The sequence below is a fragment of the Astyanax mexicanus genome, chromosome 5 (assembly GCF_023375975.1).
Source record: "Astyanax mexicanus isolate ESR-SI-001 chromosome 5, AstMex3_surface, whole genome shotgun sequence".
Taxonomy (NCBI): Eukaryota; Metazoa; Chordata; class Actinopteri; order Characiformes; family Acestrorhamphidae; genus Astyanax; species Astyanax mexicanus.
Window position 1 is genome coordinate 22,238,109 of NC_064412.1, and position 22,652 is coordinate 22,260,760.

General features: G+C 36.7%; 1 protein-coding gene across 1 annotated transcript in view; it reads left to right on the forward strand.

Annotated features, from left to right (window-relative positions):
- Nucleotides 1–22,652, forward strand: part of pik3r3b (phosphoinositide-3-kinase, regulatory subunit 3b (gamma)) — a 338,192-nt gene that overhangs the window by 91,588 nt on the left and 223,952 nt on the right. The window contains exons 3-4 of the mRNA XM_022675844.2: nucleotides 15,491–15,583; nucleotides 17,554–17,631. Coding sequence (XP_022531565.2) covers nucleotides 15,491–15,583; nucleotides 17,554–17,631 — 171 coding nt within the window. The remainder of the gene's footprint in view (nucleotides 1–15,490; nucleotides 15,584–17,553; nucleotides 17,632–22,652) is intronic.

Below are 22,652 nucleotides of genomic sequence, written 5' to 3' on the forward strand. Positions count from 1 at the left end.
TCTCCTCTCTCTCTCTCTCTTCCTATGTTTTCTGTCTTACATTAAATCTCTCACTCTTTCACCCTTTCAACTTACTAACTTTTTTAAATTTCTTTTATTTTTCTCTTTCTTTCTGTTGTTCTTTATTTTGTGTCTCTCTTTCTCACCACTCTCCTCTTCCTCCACCTCCAAATGCTTCTCTCACTATTTCTCTCACTCTCTCTGTTTCCTCTCCCTCTTTTTTTTTCTCTCTCTCATTAAATCTCTCACTCTTTCATAACTTTTGTCTCTTTCTTTATCATTTCCTGTCATTCACATCTGTGCCTCGTCTTTTGCTTCATCTCTTGCCTTGTCTTTCTCTCTCATCTCCCTCGTTTCTGCTGTCTCTCTCTCTTTCCCCCGCTCTTAACAGAGCCGCTGCTCTGCTGTGTGAAGTCTCCGGTGCTTTGGAGAAGCAGGAAGAAGAGAAGAAGTGAGATGTGTATGAGGTGTAGACAGACTGACAGTTGGGGATGGGTTTGAGGATAGTTTTAGTGCCGTTTTCAGGAACGTTCTGAGATACAGCAGCAAAAGTGCGAACCCCATCTTTTCCCATCTTTTTAAGGCTGTCATCGATTATTCATCAGCTAGGAATTCTCGAAGATTGCCTGAAATTAAATGGATCATCCATTTCCCTGATGAGGCGGCTTTCTGGAGCTTAATTTGAGTCTTAATCCCGGCCTTCGTGCACGCGCCAAAACTTGCACGATCGATTGATTGCCATAATGTATTTTCTTATTCCTGCAGGAATAGATAATGAACACATAATCAATAGGGGCTGAGATGCACCATCTGTCTGGAGTGCTGCGTTGAGTCGAGCCTGTAAATTCAATTAGCTTCGGTGACACATTTTTGCCATTATCTAAACGATTCAGCTCACATAAACAGCGGAGGTGGGAAGTGTGTGTGGCTGTTGCTGTCTTGTAAAGTGTCAGGTACTTTGGCAGCGCTGCAGTGTGCTGTGTTGTGGCAGCAAGAGCTACTCAGCATGGAGAGAGACTCCAGGAAGTGTACACACTGTGCTCTAGTGTGTGTGTGTGTGTGTTTGCAGGAGCCAGTAGGGTATTTGGTTTCTGCACTCAGACCTAGTGCTCAGTCTAGCGACTCCATCAAAAGTCTGGAGCTAAATATCTCTTACTGAGGCCAGAGAGAAAAACTGAGGGAGTTTTATGGAGCTTTCACAGAGGACTGCCAAAGGACTCAAATTTGGTCCAACCAAAAGAGTTAGCCCTGGTCTGGATCAACTGAACCACGGTTTTAAATCAAGCTTAAATCAAGCAAAAATCACTCATAGTTTTGGCTTAAATATAAACGCAAGAACCACAACAACTTGACTGGTAACTTTTTGTGGTTATTTTGTGCTTTTGAGTTCAAATTAGGGTGGAATTTCTAAGTAAGGCTGGTTAAATGACAATTAAGGATTTTAGTATCTATAGTAACTCATAACATGATCAGAATGTATCATCAGATTAAGGGACCTTTGAAAAAAAAACCCAAGAAACTTAATTGTACTTAAAACACATTGAGAAATGTGTATTAAGTATGCTCTTAATATACTAACAGATTTAAGTACTTACTTAAAATATATTGGTACCACTTTAAAATGAGACTACCTTTATAAAGGTGTGTATTAATGGTTATTAAATATGATGCAAATACTTCAAAACTCATTAATAAACAGTGAGTAAATACATAACAACAAATACAAATACATAAATAAATAGAAATGGCAACAGTGAGCTGGAAATGTGCAAAATAGTGATTTCACACTCATTTATACTTATAATTTATATTTATATCTAGATACGGATCTTACTTTGTGTTTTCCATCAGTCAGCATTAAACCTGTCATATTAATATATTTGTAAGTATGTTTAACTCTTTTATTTACTGTGAATTAAATGACTAAATTGAATTAAATGACTAAGTAAACAACAAATCACTGTTGCCCTTTTAATTAATGTGTTGCCACTGCTTATTAATGTTTTTAAACTTTTTACAACCTATAATATTAATAATATTTAATAAACTTATTTATAAACCATTTATAACCCCTTTATGAGGGTAGTCTTATTTTAAAGTAGTACCAATATTTTAAAAGTACATTAATATTATGCTTTCATCAAATGTTTATAAGTAAACTTTAATCATACTTTTTAAAAATTATAAAATAGTGTATTTAAAAAAAAACAGACTACTATGAAGTACACTTTTAGTAATTCAATATACTTATACAATACTTATTTACAAATATACTTTGGTGTTAAAAAAAAACAACTGTTACAGTAGTTCACTTAAATGTTTTTAAATTGTTTTTAGAAAACTTTTTAGAAAGTAAATTAAATTACTACTATATTTAAAAAGAATTTAAGTAAATTTGTAACATGCTAAAATTGTAATACAGCATATTAAAATATATTTTTATACCCAACAAAGTTTACTAGAAGTGCTACTTACAAAAGACAGGAACAAGAAGCATATCCTTAAAATGAGAGCGTTAACACAGGTGAAAGAAAACGCTTTGTATGAGAGTAAATCCATCAACACTCGGCAGGGAGTAAGTGAAAGGAGATCATATATATAATGCGCGTAACAGGTGAAATCAATATTCAGGTGATTGGATTCTGTCCGGAGACTGAAGACCGCAGGTAGACCAGGTGTGACTGTAAGACAAAAAAAAAAGATTTATAGCTTTGATATTAGATAATTTCACTTGCTAAAATGCATTTTTTGCTGTATACTGTAAATTCTTTTGCATATACTTTCCTCATTGTATATTTTCATGTATCCCCTTAAAACGTGATACTCTGTGTGTAGTTGACTGACTTCACACCATCAACAATGCATCTAAAATGGGCAATTAACCTTGATATTAGTTTAAGGTTATATCACCTAGCATATCACCTTATGTTCCACAAAACTACTGCCTTAAACATTGAAATACCTGATTAATAAAGTTAAATAAAAAGTGTATACCCACAGTGGATAAAATACTAGACTGAAAGTTTACAGTTTTTAGATTTATAGTGATGTACAGACTATACTGAGTTTTCCTGCAGTATTTATTACACTTCGACTGGAACCTTCTCCCCGGTGCCAGACAATGAACGCTCCAGAAATAAACACGCGGGCTGATGATTTAGAGCGAGAGCTGAATTTATAAGTAGTTGGCAGTAAAATATCGCCGCAAGGCTTCAGCTGTCTGACCATCACAGTGGTCCTCCTGGCAGCTCCGGCTCTGCTCAAGGGAGAGATCACTTTCCTTTATCTAAATGCAATGTGCTCCACAGGATTTATGTAATCAACACAGCGTGCCACATACCAAACTAAATCACATTTTCAAAAGAGAGAATGAGGTAATCCAGCCAGTTTATCTCACAGCAAGTTCTCTTTCTGCGGACTGAGAAAAGCTATGATTCAGACGTTTACTCAGTCCAAGCTGATCTGAGAACAACTCTGGGTCTAATGTTTTTTAAAAATATTTAGTATTTGTTATAGTGTAATAATAAGAGTAATAATCTGTTAGAATTAAACCAAAAGTTTTTTCTATAATAAGGTCTGGTTTGTTTCATTGAGAAAACCTTATTAGAACAGGAGAAAATATAAAAGAATGACAATCGAGCAGTAGATCTCTCATAAAATGGTGGCATCCAACAGGTGGAGTCCCTTATCCACCCTTCAACCCAACACCAAGATGGTGTATTACACTCCAATAGCAGAACCACCACAACCAAATCACATTTATCTAAATGAACACATACACCCCCCCCCCCTCCAAATAACCCTAACAAAGAAGAAAGGGTGGTTAAGAGCATGCTGGGAGCGGCCCTAAGAGTTTCTATGCCCCACCTTTATACTGAGCACCACCATAATACATATAATTATAAAGTATTATATATAGCAATATCACTAATATTAACATCTTCACAATATATTGGGTATCATGCAGTATCTGTTTGCTTTGATACCAAGCACTGATAAAATGCTAATTAAATCAAAAGAATCTACCCCGTAATAAATGTTGTGCATTAGTTACACTAGTGCATAAAATAGAATAAAACATGTAATGTAGAAATAAGTATTTTAACCTATTATTTAACTTTATTAAACTCCTAGTTAACTAAAATAATATAAAATCATAAAAAAGCAAATTATATACATCAGTTATAAGGATCAGATATGGTACAGTGCTGACAGTGCGTCTATTCCGTAAATTCAGCTGCTTTTATTTGCACTTATTGCTGAATCAGGTGATCAGTATCACACACAGCTTGTATAATCTCCATAGAAAAGCATTGCCAATAGAGCAGGACACTCTGGGTCAGGCACACGTGAGCCTAAGGTCACCATGCTCAACGCCAAGTGTTGCCTGGGGAAGCATAAAGCCCCCCAGCACTGGGCTGTTGAGCCGAATGACTGAGTTACAGTATGTTCAGTACCTCTGTATTAAGTTGAATTTGATATTAGAACCATACTTTTTAATGGATGAATGAAATGAATACAAATCCTCACAGCAATATTCCACCATCTGGTCTTTCCAGAAGAGTAGAGGTGGTTGCTGCAGCAGCATATAGGGGTTAAATAAGGTCTGACTTATAAGGGTTAATGAAATCACTGTTGGAAACTGAATGAGCTTAAATAAATGTAAATAATATATGTAGTTGCTGTCCAATGAAAAATCTCCATTTTTGTCGATTTTTAGATTACTACATTATTTCAACAAACAAAGTGTCCCTTATACGGTGTTAAAAGTTCTTGATGTATGGACCAATAGAATTTCTCAAAAATTATCTAAAATAAATATATATATATATATATATATATATATATATATATATATATATATATATATATATATATATATATATATATATATATACTGTATATTCAGTAAAATATTGCTTTAGAATTTAGAATGTGATGGCAGCAACACTTCTTAATAAAAAAAAGTTTTACGATGTATGATGTATGGACCAATAGATGTATGGATGTATGGACCAATAGAATTTCTCCAAAATTACCTAAAATAAACTGTTTTTAAATCGACTTCATTTGAAAGTTAGGAAGGTTTTATCTCGCTCATAACAAAATTTGCTGTTTTGGAGATTTGGACTTGTTTTTCATTGGACAGCGACGATATATATATATATATATATCGTCGCTGTCCAATGAAAAACAAGTCCAAATATATATTACTTTAGAATTTAGAATGTGATGGCAGCAACACTTCTTAATAAAAAAGTTGGGACGGAGCTATAATGCAGCTGCAGTAAGAGCAAATCAAAGCTAACTCAATTAACTGGGTATAAAAAAACTATTTCAGAATATGATTTTGAATACCCCATCATCTATTAAACTTAATATCATCCAAAGATTCAGAGAATCTGAAGAATTATTCCTTGTGTGTAGTGATTCAATGCTGGATGCTGGTGATCTTTGGGCCCTCAGGCAGCACTTCATTACGTTCAGGCATGATTTTGTACTGGCCATCGTCAGATATCTGGTCAAAACATCATGTTTTTAATGAAATAAAGAAGTATGTTTTTGCTACACAGTCAGTGATGCACCATTTTGTCTAAGCAACTCATGCAAGTTACCAGAACCAGCCTGTTCCAAGACAGCTTTTCCCCCAGGCAATCAGGCTGTTGAACAGTCAGTAGAACAGTGTTCTGCCCAAACCACCTCACTGCCATCTCATACAAACTCACTGCACCCTAAACTTTACTTCACTTTACTTCACTTTACTTCACCTTGCATTTATCTGACTTTCCCATACTTATCCAATAATACAGCATGCAACTCATTCTGTACCTGCACTTTACTCATAATTACTCTGTCACCTACTGGACTATCTCTGCACTTCCACACACATCATCTAGATTATGTGCACATGTATATAGCATTGTAATATCTGTAAATTCAGTTATATTTTACCTTACATCTACAGTGGTTTGATTTTGATTTGAAATCAAATCTGTTTCCTGCAGAGAAGAAGCCAGAGCTCATTTTTCAATGTTTTTCTACAATTGTTTTACAGTGTTTTAGTTGCAAATTGCTTTAATTGCAGCTGCTTAAATTAGTACCAATTCCTTTCGAGATGTTTTGATGCCCTCAAGTTCTACATGAGTTATTGTTTTTCATATAATGGTAAATTTATCTCACTTTCAACATTTCAACTTGATACAGTATGTGTTCTATGTTCTATTATGAGTGAAATATGGGTATATGGAATTTGTATATCATTGCATTCTGTATTTAATCACATGTATTTATGTATTGCCCATACATTCTTCTGTTTCTTTGTCTTCTGTCTGCTTAAGTAGAGCTCACTATCCATCCTCTAATGCTTCGTTCACTTTCTCTGCAGCAAAATCACACAAAGGAAGGCTGTAAAAAGTCAGCAGAGATTGGGACTCCCCCTAGTGAGGGCCTGATGGTTCTGCACCACATTTCAGCTGGACTTTTCCAGTGAATGCTGTCTTGTGCATGTATCACTAGTGGGTTTATGTGAGTGCACTTTATTGAACACTTTTTCTGAGTGTGTGAGGAGTGCACAGCGAGAGAATAAGGGGGAGAAAGGGAAAAGTAAGGGATTTATTACAATGTTTGTGTATGAAGCGTTTGTGTCCAGTGCGCTCTTAGTGGGCTGACCCCTGCCTTTGCCCACTTTAATGGCTTTGTGCAGAAGTGCTGATTCTTCCAGTAATTCCCTGTCACCCTGACCACAGCAGGGCCGCCTCGTTAAACACACACACACACACACACACACACACACACATGCACACTCACATGCTGCAATGAAAGCCAGAGAAATTGCTTTCTGTCCACTTAATAGAAAACGGATAACATCTGCTGGGCTCCTGTGTTCTCTGAAAGCACTGGGGCTGCTGCACTTAGAGCCTGTACTGTAACAATGGAGCTCCTGCTATCTGAAAGCTCCCTGCTCCATTCACTCACCAGCAGTTATTATAGCTGCACTAACAGTGGACATTAGCCAGTAATACAAATATGCTGTGGAGGTCATTTTCACCACGCATTTTCATATCACGCATCTGTGTGTGCATGGGTCTGTGCGTTTTTATGTAATTGGGACTAATGCATCATTACCTGAGTGCTGACTGCTGGATAAAATTATAGACTGCCATTGCTGACAAACATCACAGCAGATGAGAGGATTTGGCATTCAGGTCATGGGGACATTGCAATTGATGATTATTAGTATTATTAGTAATTAAGTATATATTATCAATTTTCCACAATGTTACCCCAATTGCCCTTTGCATGATGATATCAGTGCTAGGAGGCTAAAGACATTTTTTTGTGAGGGAGAGGCAGGACCAATGAATTTACAGAGAGAGAGAGAGCCCTGAACATTATCGTCAAATAAACCAAATAAAATTCGATTTCAGATCAAATCTAATTTACACAGGTGTACTGGTGATTTAAACACAAATATGCAAAGTTTTGGTAAAAGTACAACAAATATCTAATATATTATTCCTTATTATTCCTAAATATACAAATCTCCATTTTTGACAATTTTTGGTTTACTACATAATTTGAACACTATTCATACATCCCAGAGAGAGAGAGAGAGAGAGGGAGAGAGAGATCGAGGGAGAGAGAGAGCGAGAGCCCTGAACATTATCATCAAATTAAAACCAAATCAGATCAGATTTATTGTCAAATTTACACAGATGTACTGATGACTTAAAAAACATATATCCATAGTCCTGGTTAGTGGTAAAACAAATATATAATATAAAATATCATCGCTGTCCAATGAAAAACAAGTATTTGCATTTTTGATGATATTTACTTTACTACATAATTCAAAAAGACAAACTGTCCCTTACACTGTGCCAAAATTTATTGACAAACGGACCAATACAAATACTTGAAAATGACCTGAAATAAACTCTTTTTACATTGACTTCCATTGAAAGTTCCGAATTTGTTTTCTTTCCCCTGTAAAGTTGCTGATTTTGAGATACTGTTTTTTTTGTTGTTGTTGGACAGCAACACTATACAGTACCATATACAGTACATTTACAGTGTAAATTAGAACAAAGTCATCTAGACTTTGAAGGAACACATAAGGAATTATGTAGTGGCTTAAATGTGTTAAAGTAACTTAATTACTCTGTAAAACATTTAGATGACTCCTATCTGGAGTGCTGTTAACTTACAGTTTCTGAGGCTGGTAACTGTGATGAACTTATCCTGTGCCACCGAGGTAACTCTTCCCTTCCTGGGGCAGTCCTGATGAGAGCCAGTTTCATCGTAATGTTTTAGATGGTCTTTGCAACTACACTTGAGGATATTTTCAAATATGGATTAGAACATTACTCAAATAGGGCTCTTCACTGAATACCAAATCTACCTTTTCACAACTTTACAACTGATGCTCTTAAACACGTTAAGAGGAGAAGAAATTCAAATTAACTCTTGACAAGTTCAGCATAGCTGTTAACTGACAGCCATGCCAGGTTACTCTACCTCATGAAGCTGAGAAAATGCCAAGATGTGCAAATCTTTCATCTAAGCAAGAAGTGCTACTTTGAAGAATCTAAAATGTAAAACATACTATGTTTCATTTAACACATTTTTGTTTACTAAACAATTCTATATGTTGTTCTTCACAGTTTGGATTACTTTAGTGTTAATCTACAATGCAGAATAAAATGAAAGTAATGAAAAAACACTGAATTTGTCCAAACCTTTACTATGCAATAAAGGTATTATATGTAAACTACTAATATATAGATGTTTACATAAATATGTATGTGACAGATTGAGTGGGGGTAAAGTCTTAGTCAATATTTCACAGTAGTATTTTTGCGATACCGACATTCTCTGTAATATTATTAATTTTAAGAAGAATAAGGCAACAAAATAGTGCAGAATATTTAATGCATGCATATAAATCATGCTCCTATTTCAGCTGTACTGATCTTGTAGATGTTGTTTTTTTTTTTTCAAATATGGCATAGCAGTAGTCGTCGGTAAACCAGCAGGAATAGTCCTGAGACAAAAGACAGACACAAGTATGAATGAAAAACTTGACACACTCTATTGGTTCTTGCCATCTGAGCTCTGTTTGCCACAATACCAAAACTGTAATTAACAAACAAAAGAACACAAAAACTCAACACAGCAAACATTATCGACATTATGACTGCGAGCTCCCTCAGTTGAAGAGCTCATGAACGTGTTAGCATGTTAGCGTGTGTGAATTCAGCTGGGGCGCGTGCTGTATGTAGCTGTATGAGCGCATTGTTCAGTCAGGCAGGTTCTCCTGCAGCAGGGTTAGCAGTTCCTAGGCCTACTCAAAGTGAGTCGCACGCCTCCTGAGGAATTGCTTCAGTGATGGGCTGTGACAGCAATGCTAATCACGCCACTGTACAGAAGAAAAAAAAAAGCTTCCCAATGGAAAGGGTTTATATATATATATATATATATATATATATATATATATATATATATATATATATATATAACAAATGTAAATATATTATATAATAAACAAAAGGTATGCATATATTTATAAAAAAAGGGAAATACAGCACTATTTTGTACAAGCACATCAAGGTCATTAATTTCTTCCTACATCAGTTCTCATTTAGTTATAGTTAGAGGTAGCTGGAGGATGATATCAAAGTGACAGATTTTGCTTTAAATATCTTAGACTCTTTCTTAAAATAAAGAGAATCTTTTCAGATGGAACATAAGAATATATATACAGCTCTGGGGAAAAGAAACATAAGAGACCACTTCAAAAATTATGAGTTTCTAAGATTTTTACAGAATTAAAAAAACACTGGAATATAATCAAGATGAAGATGGATGATCACAAGCCATCAAACCAAGCTGAACTGCTTGAATTTTTTCACCAGGAGTAGCGTAATATTATTCAAAAGCAGCGTGTAAGACTGGTGGAGGAGAACATGCCGAGAAATATTGATTTCTGATTTCTGAACTTTATAATTATGAACTTGTTTTCTTTGCATTATTTGAGGTCTGAAAGCTCTGCACCTTTTTTACTATTTCAGCCATTTCTCATTTCCTGTAAATAAATGCTCTAAATGACAATATTTCTATTTGGAATTTGGGAGAAATATTGGCCGTAGTTTATAGAATAAAACCACAATGTTAATTTTACTCAAACATATACCTATAAATAACAAAATCAGAGAAATTCAAGTGGTCTCTTATTTTTTTCCAGACCTATATATATATATATATATATATATATATATATATATATATATATATATATATATATTGCTCTCCACACACAAAAGACCTTCCTCATCTAACTGAAGATGTGGTGAAGATGCACAGTAGATGCGTTCTGTTTCATATGACAAGTCATAGTCTGTTTGATTTCTCTTGTCATTTATAGCCTGCAAATCAGAAAGAGGAACAGGGAAATGTGTGGGGATGAACAAAGAGGGAGCGAGAGATGGAACAGGAGAAAGAGAGAGCGAGAGAAAGAGAGAGAGAGAGAGAGAGAGAGAGAGAGAGAGAGAGAGAGAGAGTGAATTATGATTCAAACTCAACACCCTTACCTCTTTGCTCATTCATAAGCCATGCCTTCTCGGGACCCGTTGAGAGATGGACGGGATGTGGAGCAATTAAATGCGCTCGGTGCCGCCGGAATACCAATGCGCTCCACTGCTAACATATGTAATCCTGGCCTCAGTCCCTCTGCCACCTGCATCAAAAGACTCCCAGGTATTTACGCGATTAATCTCCTTGACTCTTTTTCACATCTACCCCATCCCCCCGTCCTGCAATTCCCCAAAATCCCACCTTTTCAGCCCTTTTCTTCCTTTTTATTTCAAATTTGCATAATGATAGTTCCAGAACGCTGGTTTTCCTTTTCACTTCCTTTTGTTCGCGATTGCGTTCGATTCCCAGCTGTAAAAACTTTGCACGGGTCCAACTTTCTGCACGTACACTAATTGACAACTTTAAACTGATCCTCGTCGCCCCGCTCAATCCAACAGGCGAGGTTTTTTTAGTTTCATTACCTTTTCAATTCACACAAGTCAATCAAATCTGGCAGAGGCTCCTCAAGGAGCGGCAGGGCCACTGCTGCGGTGATTAGCATCGTAGCGGTGCCTGCGGTCCCAAACAACAACCTTTCCTGCTGTCAACAGATGCTACGATGCTACCGTGGGCGGCTTAGTTAGATAAACAAATATTCCCTAATTATGAAATATGGAAGGGAACTCGGAGAGGTAGCGAACAGAGCTAGACATTAGCAACTGGTACACATCAGCGCTAATTAGCATTGTCGCTAAGGAAGTCCCAGCTAGGAAAACTCCAAAATACAGGAGTTGAGGAATACAGGAGCGTCTCGATTCCCTTCCCTAATCCTCTCTCCACACAGGCGAGTGTTTCTCACAGGATTGCTCGCTATTACGCTCATGCTAATGGAATGCTAATGGAGGGGTTATCTATGTAAATGTCACACAACAAGCTGCGGCTTTCACTACAGCCGTACGGATGGCGTGTGTGTTTGCTGGCTTGTGCGCTGCTAACCTTTCTGCTCTGCACTTTTCTGATGGAGAAATGATAATAATAAAAATGTTGACACATCCCCCCCTGTGAGGTAAAGCTACAAATGCTTGCTTGCTGTGTGTTTAGCGTTGCTATTATCCACGATTGTGAGAAAAAAAAAAATACTTCTCCAGGTTTTAAAAGATTGCACATGTACCTGTTTATTTACCTGTTAACAACTTTAAGGAAGTGCCAAATAGTTTAGCTGTCATGTAAGTAAGAAGTGCCTATTTTAAATAATCTAAAATATAAAACATATTCTGATTTTTTTTTACGTTTTTGTTTTGTTTACTAAATAGTTCCATAGGTTTTTCCTCATAGCTTGGATTCCCGTATTTTACGCACTATAAGGCAAACTAAAAATCCTTTAATTTTCCCAAAATTGGTCAGTGTGCTTTATAATCCGGTGCACCTTTTGTATGAGTTTTACCAGTCAGGTTGTAAGGAGCAGTAAAGCCACTCCGCCTGCATTGCAGTGTTATTCAGGAGTTTCAGTTTAGTCTCCAGCACAGAGGCTGGATGAACATTAGCATTAGCCGCTAACTGCTATTTTCTAATGCAGAGGGGAGTATTATACGCCTGAAGCCTGCTGCTAAACCCCGGCTAGCACTGCTAGAGTAGCATTAGCATTACCCGCTAACTGCACTCACTATTTCCCCGTTCAGAGGGAAGTATTATCGGCCTGTAGCCCGCTCCTAACCCTGGCTAGCACCTGCTACAGTAGCATTAGCATTACCCGCTAACCATGCTTTTTATTTCCCCGTTCAGAGGTGATTGTTAGCGGACTGTAGCCTGCTGCTAACCCTGGCTAGCACTGCTAGAGTAGCATTAGCATTACCCGCTAACCGCACTCACTATTTTCCCGTTCAGAGGTGAGTATTATCAGCCTGTAGCCTGCTTCTAACCCTGGCTAGCACATGCTACAGTAGCATTAGCATTACCCACTAACCATGCTTTCTATTTCCCCGTTCAGAGGTGATTGTTAGCGGACTGTAGCCTGCTGCTAACCCTGGCTAGCACTGCTGGAGCGGTTAGCCGCTGTGCTAACCGCTCCAGCCTTAGTACTGGAGAAGTTCAGAAAGTTTACTGTAAATGAACGGAAGCGCTTTACTCACCCAAATAAACAATTTTTAGGAGAGAAATCTGTGTAGATTAACATCCAGCACTCGTTTGACTTTAAAAGAAAGTCTTTTTTTTCTTACAGTTTTGTTTACTAAACTTAGCTTTAATTAACTCAGTTATCTAAACCCCACCACCACCCAGCGGCGAGACCTGCTGAATGCGCCAAAATGCGCCTTGTAATCCAGTGCACCTTATCATGTATTATAGATAGTAATATATTGAAATATATTATTGAATATATAGTGAAGTGTATTGTTAAGTATGTAATAAAATAGATTGTGATATATGTGGTAATATATGGTATGTGTATTATAGATAGTAATATATTGAAATATATTCTTGAATATATAGTGAAGTGTATTGTTTAATATATAATTAAGTACATTGCAACATATGTGGTAATATATGGAATATTTATTGGTGATACATGAAAATATGTATGCTTATATATATATATATAATTCAGTGTATTGTAAAATATAACGTTCAATACAACACAATATATGTGGCAATATATGGTAGTTATATAGTAATATATATGGTTAAATATATAATTAAGCATATTGTTAAATATGAAACTAAATATATTAACATACATGAGTAAATATATTTTATATATATATATTCAATTTCCATATATACAATATATGAAAAGCGGCAATTCCATATATATATTTAAAAAAATATTGCAAAATATTAATTACTATATAACAGCATATATACCATACATATTAATCAGTAGCACATACTGTATCCATGAAAATATTGAACTTGCTTAATCTTTCCAACTGACCAGTAAATTGTGAAATTAAATAATTCTATATATTGACAGTTAATATAATGGGACATATATTTTTTCTTTTTGTAAGGGTATGTACAGTCCCTAGAACCCTAGAACTGCTCTGTGTAGCCCAATATAGCATCCTAGAACCCAGGGCATGACCTTAATAACACAGTGACCTCTGCTATGCCGTCGGGAAGGTGTTGCTGACATGCTGTGTGTTCTGCATGTCACTATATCTAATTTCTTACACACTGCATTGTACTGCATACACACATACATATACACACACGGTGTGTGTGGTGTGAGGTCCCCTCACTGCAGGGCAGGTAAATAGAATGGGTAAATCTTCTTCTTAACTAGTGACCTTTGAGAACAACCTTCTTGTCCAAAGTGTGACAGAGATGTGGCTGCTGTGTACGAGTGCCACTGGCCCAGCGGCATGGAAAACACATTACACACATCACACACACATGAGCAAGTCTGATGTATGTACAAAGAATTCATAAATGTCACAAAAGGACATGGCAGTGTAAGAACTGGGTAAGAACATGTAACAGTACAATCTGTAGGAAACTGGATCGTCAAATCTGATAGTGGGTGCCAGGTGGATAGGACATTCCATTTCCTAACATTCATCGATCCACAGTGTGATGTGTGTACTAGACATTACAGTCCAGAGTAGACAGTGCAGTGCCTGGTCATGATCATGACTGGCAGCACCTGGCTGTCTTATATATGAATTCTACCAGTCAGGTTGTAAGGAGCAGTAAAGCCACTCTGCTGAAGTACAGCATTATACAGGAGTTTTAGTTTAGATCTCCAGCACCTAGTGCTAAGCGCTAGCTCTTTCGCTGTTCAGAGGTGAGTATTTTTGACCTGTAGCCTGCTGCTAACCCCTGGCTAGCACTGCTGGAGCAGCATTAGCATTAACCGCTAACCACGCTAAGTGCTATCTCTTTTGCCCGTTCAAATATAAGTATTATCGGTCTGTAGCCTGCGTTTTTACCGTGCTAAAACAAGCTACGTGGGACAAACCACTAGCTAATATCACCCGGGCTTACCGGAACACTCAGGATTCTGCAGTAATTGCCAGATTCAACTTACAAAAGTTTTGATCAGCGTATTATATTATTATCATTTTTATGATAATCTACTTGCAATACTGCTGCTTTCTCTATTTTTAGCACTTACTTATAATAATAAGTGATGGTTTTGAGAGCCATGTGAGCTACTGGTGTTGGGATTTCATTTACCAGCAGGACTTGCCACAACGGCCACACTGCCAAATGTACCAATTGATCTTATATAATATTTAATTTTTTACGACGCATTTTTGGGTTTTCATTGGCTGTAAACCATAATCACCGACAATAAAAGAAATTAACACTTAAAATAGATCACTCTGTGTGTAATACATCTATATAATATATGAGTTTCACATTTTTTCAATGATATTCTAATTTTTTGAGATGCACTAGTATATTAGACATCGCAGGACTAGTCATGTTAGGACCATAGGACCATGATATCATTAGAATATTAATTAGAATATAAGTTTGTCCCCTATAAACTCAGGAATGCTGCTGCTTTCTCTAATTAAAAGAAAAAATACACGTAGGGACTGCTGCTTTAATCATCGTGTGCATTCATTGTGATGTACTTTGATGCTCTATATTATTTTAAATGAGTGATCCGGAGCGCGCTGTGTGTGTGCTGTATGTGTCTCTGTGTTTGTCTGGACATTGTAATGTGTATGCACGTTAATGCCAGTTTGAATATAACAGCCAGCTCTTTCCCCAGGGATGGCTGCCATAGGGGGTTGTGGGCAGGCCGCTAATCAGGGAATAGCGTTCATCAGTGGAGGGATATCACATACCTCCCTCTGTCTGCTGCTCTCCGTTCCTCTTTGTTTCTAGCTGGTGTGAATAATGAAAAGAGCAAGGCGGCTGTCTATAGTAAATCTCTCTCTGTCTCTCTCTCTCTGTGTCTGTATGACAGGCTGTGGGTTGGGGGATGCTGTGGAGCAGTGTGCCGTGCCGGACCAGGCCCCAGCCGTGGTGCTCAGACTGACTGAGGCTCTGGAGAGACCGGGTGAGCTCATTAAACACCATTGACATGCTAACACACCGTGCAGGCGCATTCACACATGTGCTTTCAGTGATAGTTTGGCTACAAACATGAGAAAAAAATGTTTTTCTTTTTCTAAACGGTAGACAGAAAGCCAAGGTCCATAGTTGAGGTCCAAATTAACAATATGTACTAAATTACAGCAGGGGTGTAAATTTCAAAACACTAGAGAAAGTCGTTCTGTCCCAACCCTCTTTTTTCCCAGATTCTAAGCTCAAACGGGTTGCCAGGTTAAGGAAACATAAACAGTGGTAACATACAGGGGTTGCACAATGAAACACCTGGTTTTAGACCACAATAATTTATTTTCCCGACGGACAGTTCTGGTGGAAACAGGAGAGTTGAGGTGCACATTGAATTCTGTCATGATTTGGGCAGTCATGGTTTTATGTTTTTTGGATACAATCCGGGTTAGCACCTGAACATCCCTTTCAGACAGCTTCCTCTTACAGCGTCCACAGTTAATCCTGTTGGATGTGGTTCATCCTTCTTGGTGGTATGCTGACATTACCCTGGATACCGTGGCTCTTGATACATTAAAAAGACTTGCTGTCTTGGTCACAGTTGCGCCAGCAAGACGTGCACCAACAATTTGTCCTCTTTTATTTTGAGCGAAACTGTGCTCTTACCCTGCTAATTAAACCTTCACACTCTGCTCTTACTGCTGCAATGTGCAATTAATGAAGATTGGCCACCAGGCTGCTCCAATTTAGCCATGAAACCTCCCACACTAAAATCACAGGTGTTTCAGTTTCATTGTCCAACCCCTGTACAATAACATTTGTAGCAAGATTAAAGAGGAACTCCTGTGTAAAATGGACATTTGGTGTAGTAAAACATGATAAAATGTTCTTACGTTTGATGAATAGCACACCTCTGTTCTCCCACAGCGTTCTGAGATCCAGAATTTTTAACAGTTTGTTCGAACACCCTTCAGGCTGGGTGACACGGGGCATAATTTGCCCTAATAAATCACTTTTCCACTGTTATTAAGGCTTAAAGTAGCTCCACACCTCCTTGCTAGAATCCGGAGAGTCCTGATATTTAAAACGAGGCATTAATAACTTAAAAAGTGCACAAGAACCTTATTAAAAAACACTGTTTACATCCTATAATGGCTCCGAGCGCTGCCATTACTGAACTGAAAATAACATAGACATATATATACATAGACTTCACATAGGCTGCTTCCTGATACCGGCTATTACGCTATGCATAGTCTATGTATATATATATATATGTCTATGACATTATCAATACAAACATGGCGGCGCACAGAGTTGAAGCTCCCAAAAAAATAATATGGCAATATAAACTGTAGTAGTAATCTAAAGGTTGGAGATTTGTTTAACCCTCCTATTATGTTACGGGTCAAATTGACCCATTTTAAAGTTTGAAGATCTAGAAAAAGTAGTTAAAAGTATTTTTTTTTCCGTATGAAACTTTTTCTGCTTGCCTTAATTAGTGTAATCAACATATAATATGAAAATGGTTTATCTCACATATTTGCAACCACCCCCTGCAAAAAACTAAACTAAAACAGTTTAGAAATAACAATGCAATGTTGTTTCAATGTTATGTAAAACTATTTTGTTTATATGTTGGTCTTTCAAAAGTAATAAAGTAGTGAAACATTAAAAGAGGTTGAATGTATTTTTTATATAAAAAAAAAAAACAAGTGAATTATCCTAATTGAACCATCACTTGTTAGAGGTAAGGAACATCACTGCAACTAAATATTTATAGAATAATAGAGTTAGAGTTAGTAATAAAATAATTAAACTGCTTGTTGGAGTTTTTTGGGTTTCAGAGGGCAAACTGACCTGAGAACACCATTGCTGTTCCTGTTAAATGAACATAACAGGAGGGTTAAACATTTTGTTGATTATACTTTTTCTCTTTTCGATCCACTGCATGTATTTTATATCATTCAGGCTGGGAAAATGAGGCACTCTACAGGGCCCCTCCTGCTTCCTCTGGACCTCCTGAGTTACGCCAGGCCCTGGAAGCAGGTGAGTTCAGATTTACTTTATTACCCATTAAATAGTCACAGTGTTTGTATACCCCCTTTAGAATTGGGTAAAATTTTGGAGGTTTTTGCATGTGTTAAATTTATGATGTTTTTTTTTTTTCTGGTGTTAAATCTTCGACACAGCAGCAAAAAAAGAAGAGAAACTTCTTCAATCTAATCACCAGTTTTTTCATAAATGTTAAAATGTGCTAAAAATACAGGTGGCCGCTGTTTTCTTCGGGCATGCCAAGATGCCTTGTGTTCTACAGATTTATAAAGGAACATTGTTAAAGAGTTATTTACTGTATGATTTTAAAAACTGTAAAAAAAAAAATACAGCATTTGGTTACAGTGTTTGATATTATTTATAATACATATTAAACATGCTTATAATGTGTAATGTGTTTTTATAAATTCTGTATTTATAGCCCTGTTGGTAATCAAGTCAAGTCAAGTAGTTGCATTGTCAATACTGCATATGTAGAGGACATACAGAAAATTGAAATTAAGTTACCCTCCTTATATAGATATAATAAAAGATATAATAAAGATATAATAAAAGAGAGAATGGGAGACACTATATGTACAATACAGCAGGGACACAAATAGACATACATGAGACAGAAACAAGGTGCAGTAGTGGTGGGGGTAAAATAAGATATGTAAATAGAAATAAAAAGACATAAGGTATATAATCTAAAAGAGTGGGAGACACTATATGTACAATACAACAGAACACAATAGACATACGGAAGACGGAAGACAATAGTGCAATATTGATGGTGATTGAGATGGAATGACAGTATAAATAGAACCTGTATAACAGTAGTGCAAATATGTTATATAGCTTAAGGCTGGTAAAGTGAATGAGTGCGTAAAGTTCTTAAAGTTCACAGTTTTTGGGGAATTAAAGTGTGTATTGACAGTGCAAGTATAGCAGTATCCCTTTTGTCTTATGAATTAGATGATACAGTCATCACACAAGGGGTTTATTCAGTAAGGCAGATGAAAGAGGCATTAGAGCGAGCTCATGTGGCCAGTGGTGTGAAAGTTGAGCTGAAAGTTTGAGCTGAAGTTCAGGTTAGCACCACAAGGGAGTGCTCTGGCTCTGTACTTTTTTCGGCTGTGCTGTTTCCCAAAATATCTGAGCAGCACTGGCAGAGAAGTTGGACGTGTGCTTGTTTTTATAAGCATGTACCTTATTCTCTTCTTGTACAAATATCCTGATATACTCATATACTCATATACATCTTCACTTCTTCTTCTTCTTTTTCGTCTGAATGCAAACTTTTTATTTTTTGTTTTTTACTGATTATGTATCTATGCATGTCTGATTGCCTCGATAATCAGCCAAATGCACTCTGCAAAATGTTAATGCACAATAATACACATTTATAGAGGAGTGCTTCATGAGAAACAGCTGACAACTCCAAGCTCTATCCACCTGCATTATTATATGTCTAAATGTATGTTTGGAGATATCCCTTCTAATGAACACGTTTAGCTACTTTAAGCTGCACCCATTGATGATGCAGATGAACATACACAGCTACAGTCCCCGTAAAGAAGTATTGACTATAAAGTAAAACTCTCTGCAGCAGATAAACACCTATGTACCTATGATGGTTTACCTATGGTGAATGATGGTGCTCCATGATCTAGTACTTTTAGGAATTGGGAGCTGGAGACTTGAGTGGGAATGAGTGAGTATATGTAGTGGTTAACATCCAACATCCTAAACTTATGGACTAATGCCGTGATTCCTGAATGCAATCAAATCCTCACAGCAATGCTTGTATTAGAATGCCTTCCCTGGACAGTGGAGACAGTTACTGCAACTAAAGCAGGATAAACTCTTTTTAGTAGCCTTGATTTCAGAAGAAACAATAATCCAGTACTTTTTTCCATATAGTGTAAGAGTCTGTTGTTATATAGTATTTATATTATATTTATATATAATATATAGAACTGTAAAAAAACAGAATTCTTGGCCTCCTTCAGGCCCTGACAAAAAAAAAAAAATGTTTTGCTTTGGACCTCTAGGTCCTCTGTTGCTAATGTACCTCATTATTGTAAGTCGCTTTGGATAAAAGCGTCCACCAAATGCTATGTAATGTAATGTAATGTAAAAAAAAATACATCTCATTTTTTTTAATTGGACAGTCTAAAATGTGCTTTACGCTTAAAATAAAATAAAATAGCTTAAGATATGACAACTGTAAAGAAAATAACTGATTTCTCCCATAAAGCAGTTAAATGGTTGATGAACTTCCCAAAAATCACCAGTGCGCCTTATGTATGAATTCTACCAGTCAGGTTGTAAGGAGCAGTAAAGCCACTCTGTTGAAGTACAGCGTTATACAGGAGTTTCAGTGAAGTTTCTGCAGCACAAAGACTGGAGCAGTATTAGCATCAGTCGCTAACCGCTGTGCTAGCTCTTTCGCCGTTCAGAGGTGAGTAAATTGGATTGTAGTCTGCGTGTTTACAATGTTAAAGACAAGCTACGTGAGATGAACCGATAGCTGATAATGCTATGGCCTACCTGAACACTCAGGGTTCCTTGGTGTTGTGCTGTCGGGCGGCATTTACTAGCACTAAGTGCTGCTAACCGTGGCTAACCCTGCTGCTAACTGTGCTGTTGATAATATAAAAAAATGTAAGCTTACTGTAAATAAACGGAAGAGCTTTTCTTACCCAAATAAACAGTTTTCAGGAGAGAAATCTGTGTAGATTAACATCCAGCTCTCCTATGACTTTGAAAGAAAATGACTGTTTTGTTTACTTAGACAGTCCCCTCAGCTTCCCCATAGTCAGGGACACATGGCGACATCCTTTTTCCTTGCTATTGTCACTTAAAATGCACTTTGTAATCTGGTGTGCCTTAGTTATTAAAAAGGCCAGAAAACAGACTTTAATTGATAGTGTGCCTTATAATACAATGTGCCTAATAGTGTGATAAATACAAAATCTAAACTAGGTATTGCATGGTAGCTAAAAAAAATACTGGTTTTCTTGGTGGAGAGGTTTGGAAGTAGGCTAACACACTTTTACACAATAGATCTCAATGTATTGTGTGCATTTTTATTATTTGTGTATATTCTAATGTATATCCTCTTAAGACCCTGCGTCCTCATATGAGGACATCACATTTTTGCTTCTCTGCACCATTATAATATAATAATTTTGCAAAACTTTGACCCTTTGGCCTCATATGGACACACTGCTGTATCATCTAGTGGTCACATGACAACATTCAACTGATTGAAAACAGTGTGGGAGTGTGGGAATCCCAGTCAAATGTTTCTACAGCCAGTTCAGACAAAAACATGGGCCAGATACAAATCCAATTTTATGTTTGAAACTATTCTCCTGATGTTTATTTGCTCACTGTCGAAAGATAAAAGATTGTTTTTTGGACAAATTGGGTCAAAGATAGTTCTTAATATTTTAAATAAACAACAATTTATAATTGAAGACTTATTTTTGCTTGTTAGATCGTAAGTCAGGGTCTCAGGAGAATATAGTCTAATGATTTTGAACAAATAAATGATTACTGCCTAGATAAATAGCTTTTATTCCATCCATCCATCCATCCATCAACAGAAAGAAGTCACCATACAAACGGCAGTGACAGAATATTGTGTGGATGTTGAACCATTCTCAGCATGGTACATTTCAGTGAATCAGACACAGCTGAATAACAGGGGTATTTAATATGGATGCATAGTGATATTAGAATCATATCCATATCGTCAGATAATTGCTTAATGGCAATCTGCATAATCTGCGTGGAACAGATGTTTTCACTGAAGAACAGAATGTTCAGGCAGTTCTAGGCTCCAGCTCTAATATAGTATACTTGTCATTTACAGTCCGATATATGTCTGGCGTTGGCAGAGCATAGCTCCTGAGATGGCAGCAGTATGTGGATGAGCATTGCCCCGTTGCGAAACTCGAAAATGCACACAATCATAGGTGATCTGGCATTGTGGGAAACTGTGATCCACACCATGACACCAGGCATTCTGGACATGTGACGTGTGACAAAAACCGTTCATCTTGGTGCTGAACAGTGACTCCGCACTTAAATCTATTGGTCGGCCCCTTCCAAGACAAAATCAGGACTCATCACTGAAGATAACTCGCTGTTATTCTGTATTTTTACTGGTGGTCAGTAATGGTTTGTACAGTCTTGTCATCTGCTGGTGTTGGTCCACTGTGTTCTACAGTGGAGTATTGGAGTATGATTTACTTAAAAAAAGCTAGGAAACCTTTTTCACGTAAAAACAGCAAGTAAATTTAAGAGCATATATTCAAGTAATATTCACTCATAATTCTAAGTGTATTTAATTACAATTTTTTCAGTAAATGTTACTTTGCAACAGTTCAATATTCAGTTAGATTTTACTGAGTGTATCTTAGGAGATTTTACTACAACAATGCAGCACCACATTATCCCATGGCTTTTATGGTTTATTAAATAGTACTAACTAGCACTGAGTTAAAACAACTTAAGTGTTCAATTTTTCCTTTTTGAAAAATGATCTGTTTAGTCAAATAAACTTACTAGTCATCTTTATTTTAACACACACTTTCAAGTTGATAAAACTTTAGTAATATTCACATAACTTCATTTTAAGTTAACCATAGGTGTTCTCAACATATTTAGTATATTATTATTTAACTGCCAATACTTACAGTATAATACTGGAGCAGTATAAGAGTAAATTCGGCTAAGAGTGAACTCTGCAGCTCAAAGCCAGCATACTGTGATCACTAGGAGCACATAATAAAGTTAATGTGCTCTTACAGCTCTACAACACTGAGACCTGGCAATCAACATGTATATTATAATTACTGCAGGTCCAGGATAAGGTAGCTTTGGGCAACAGACAACACAAAGATGGTAAGTAAGGGAAAGGCCACACCCAATATGCAAATATATGGTTTTCAGTTGTACATTTTACTTTGGCATTTAGACTGAAATTATAAATGTTTTTGACGACAAACAATTACAAAGAA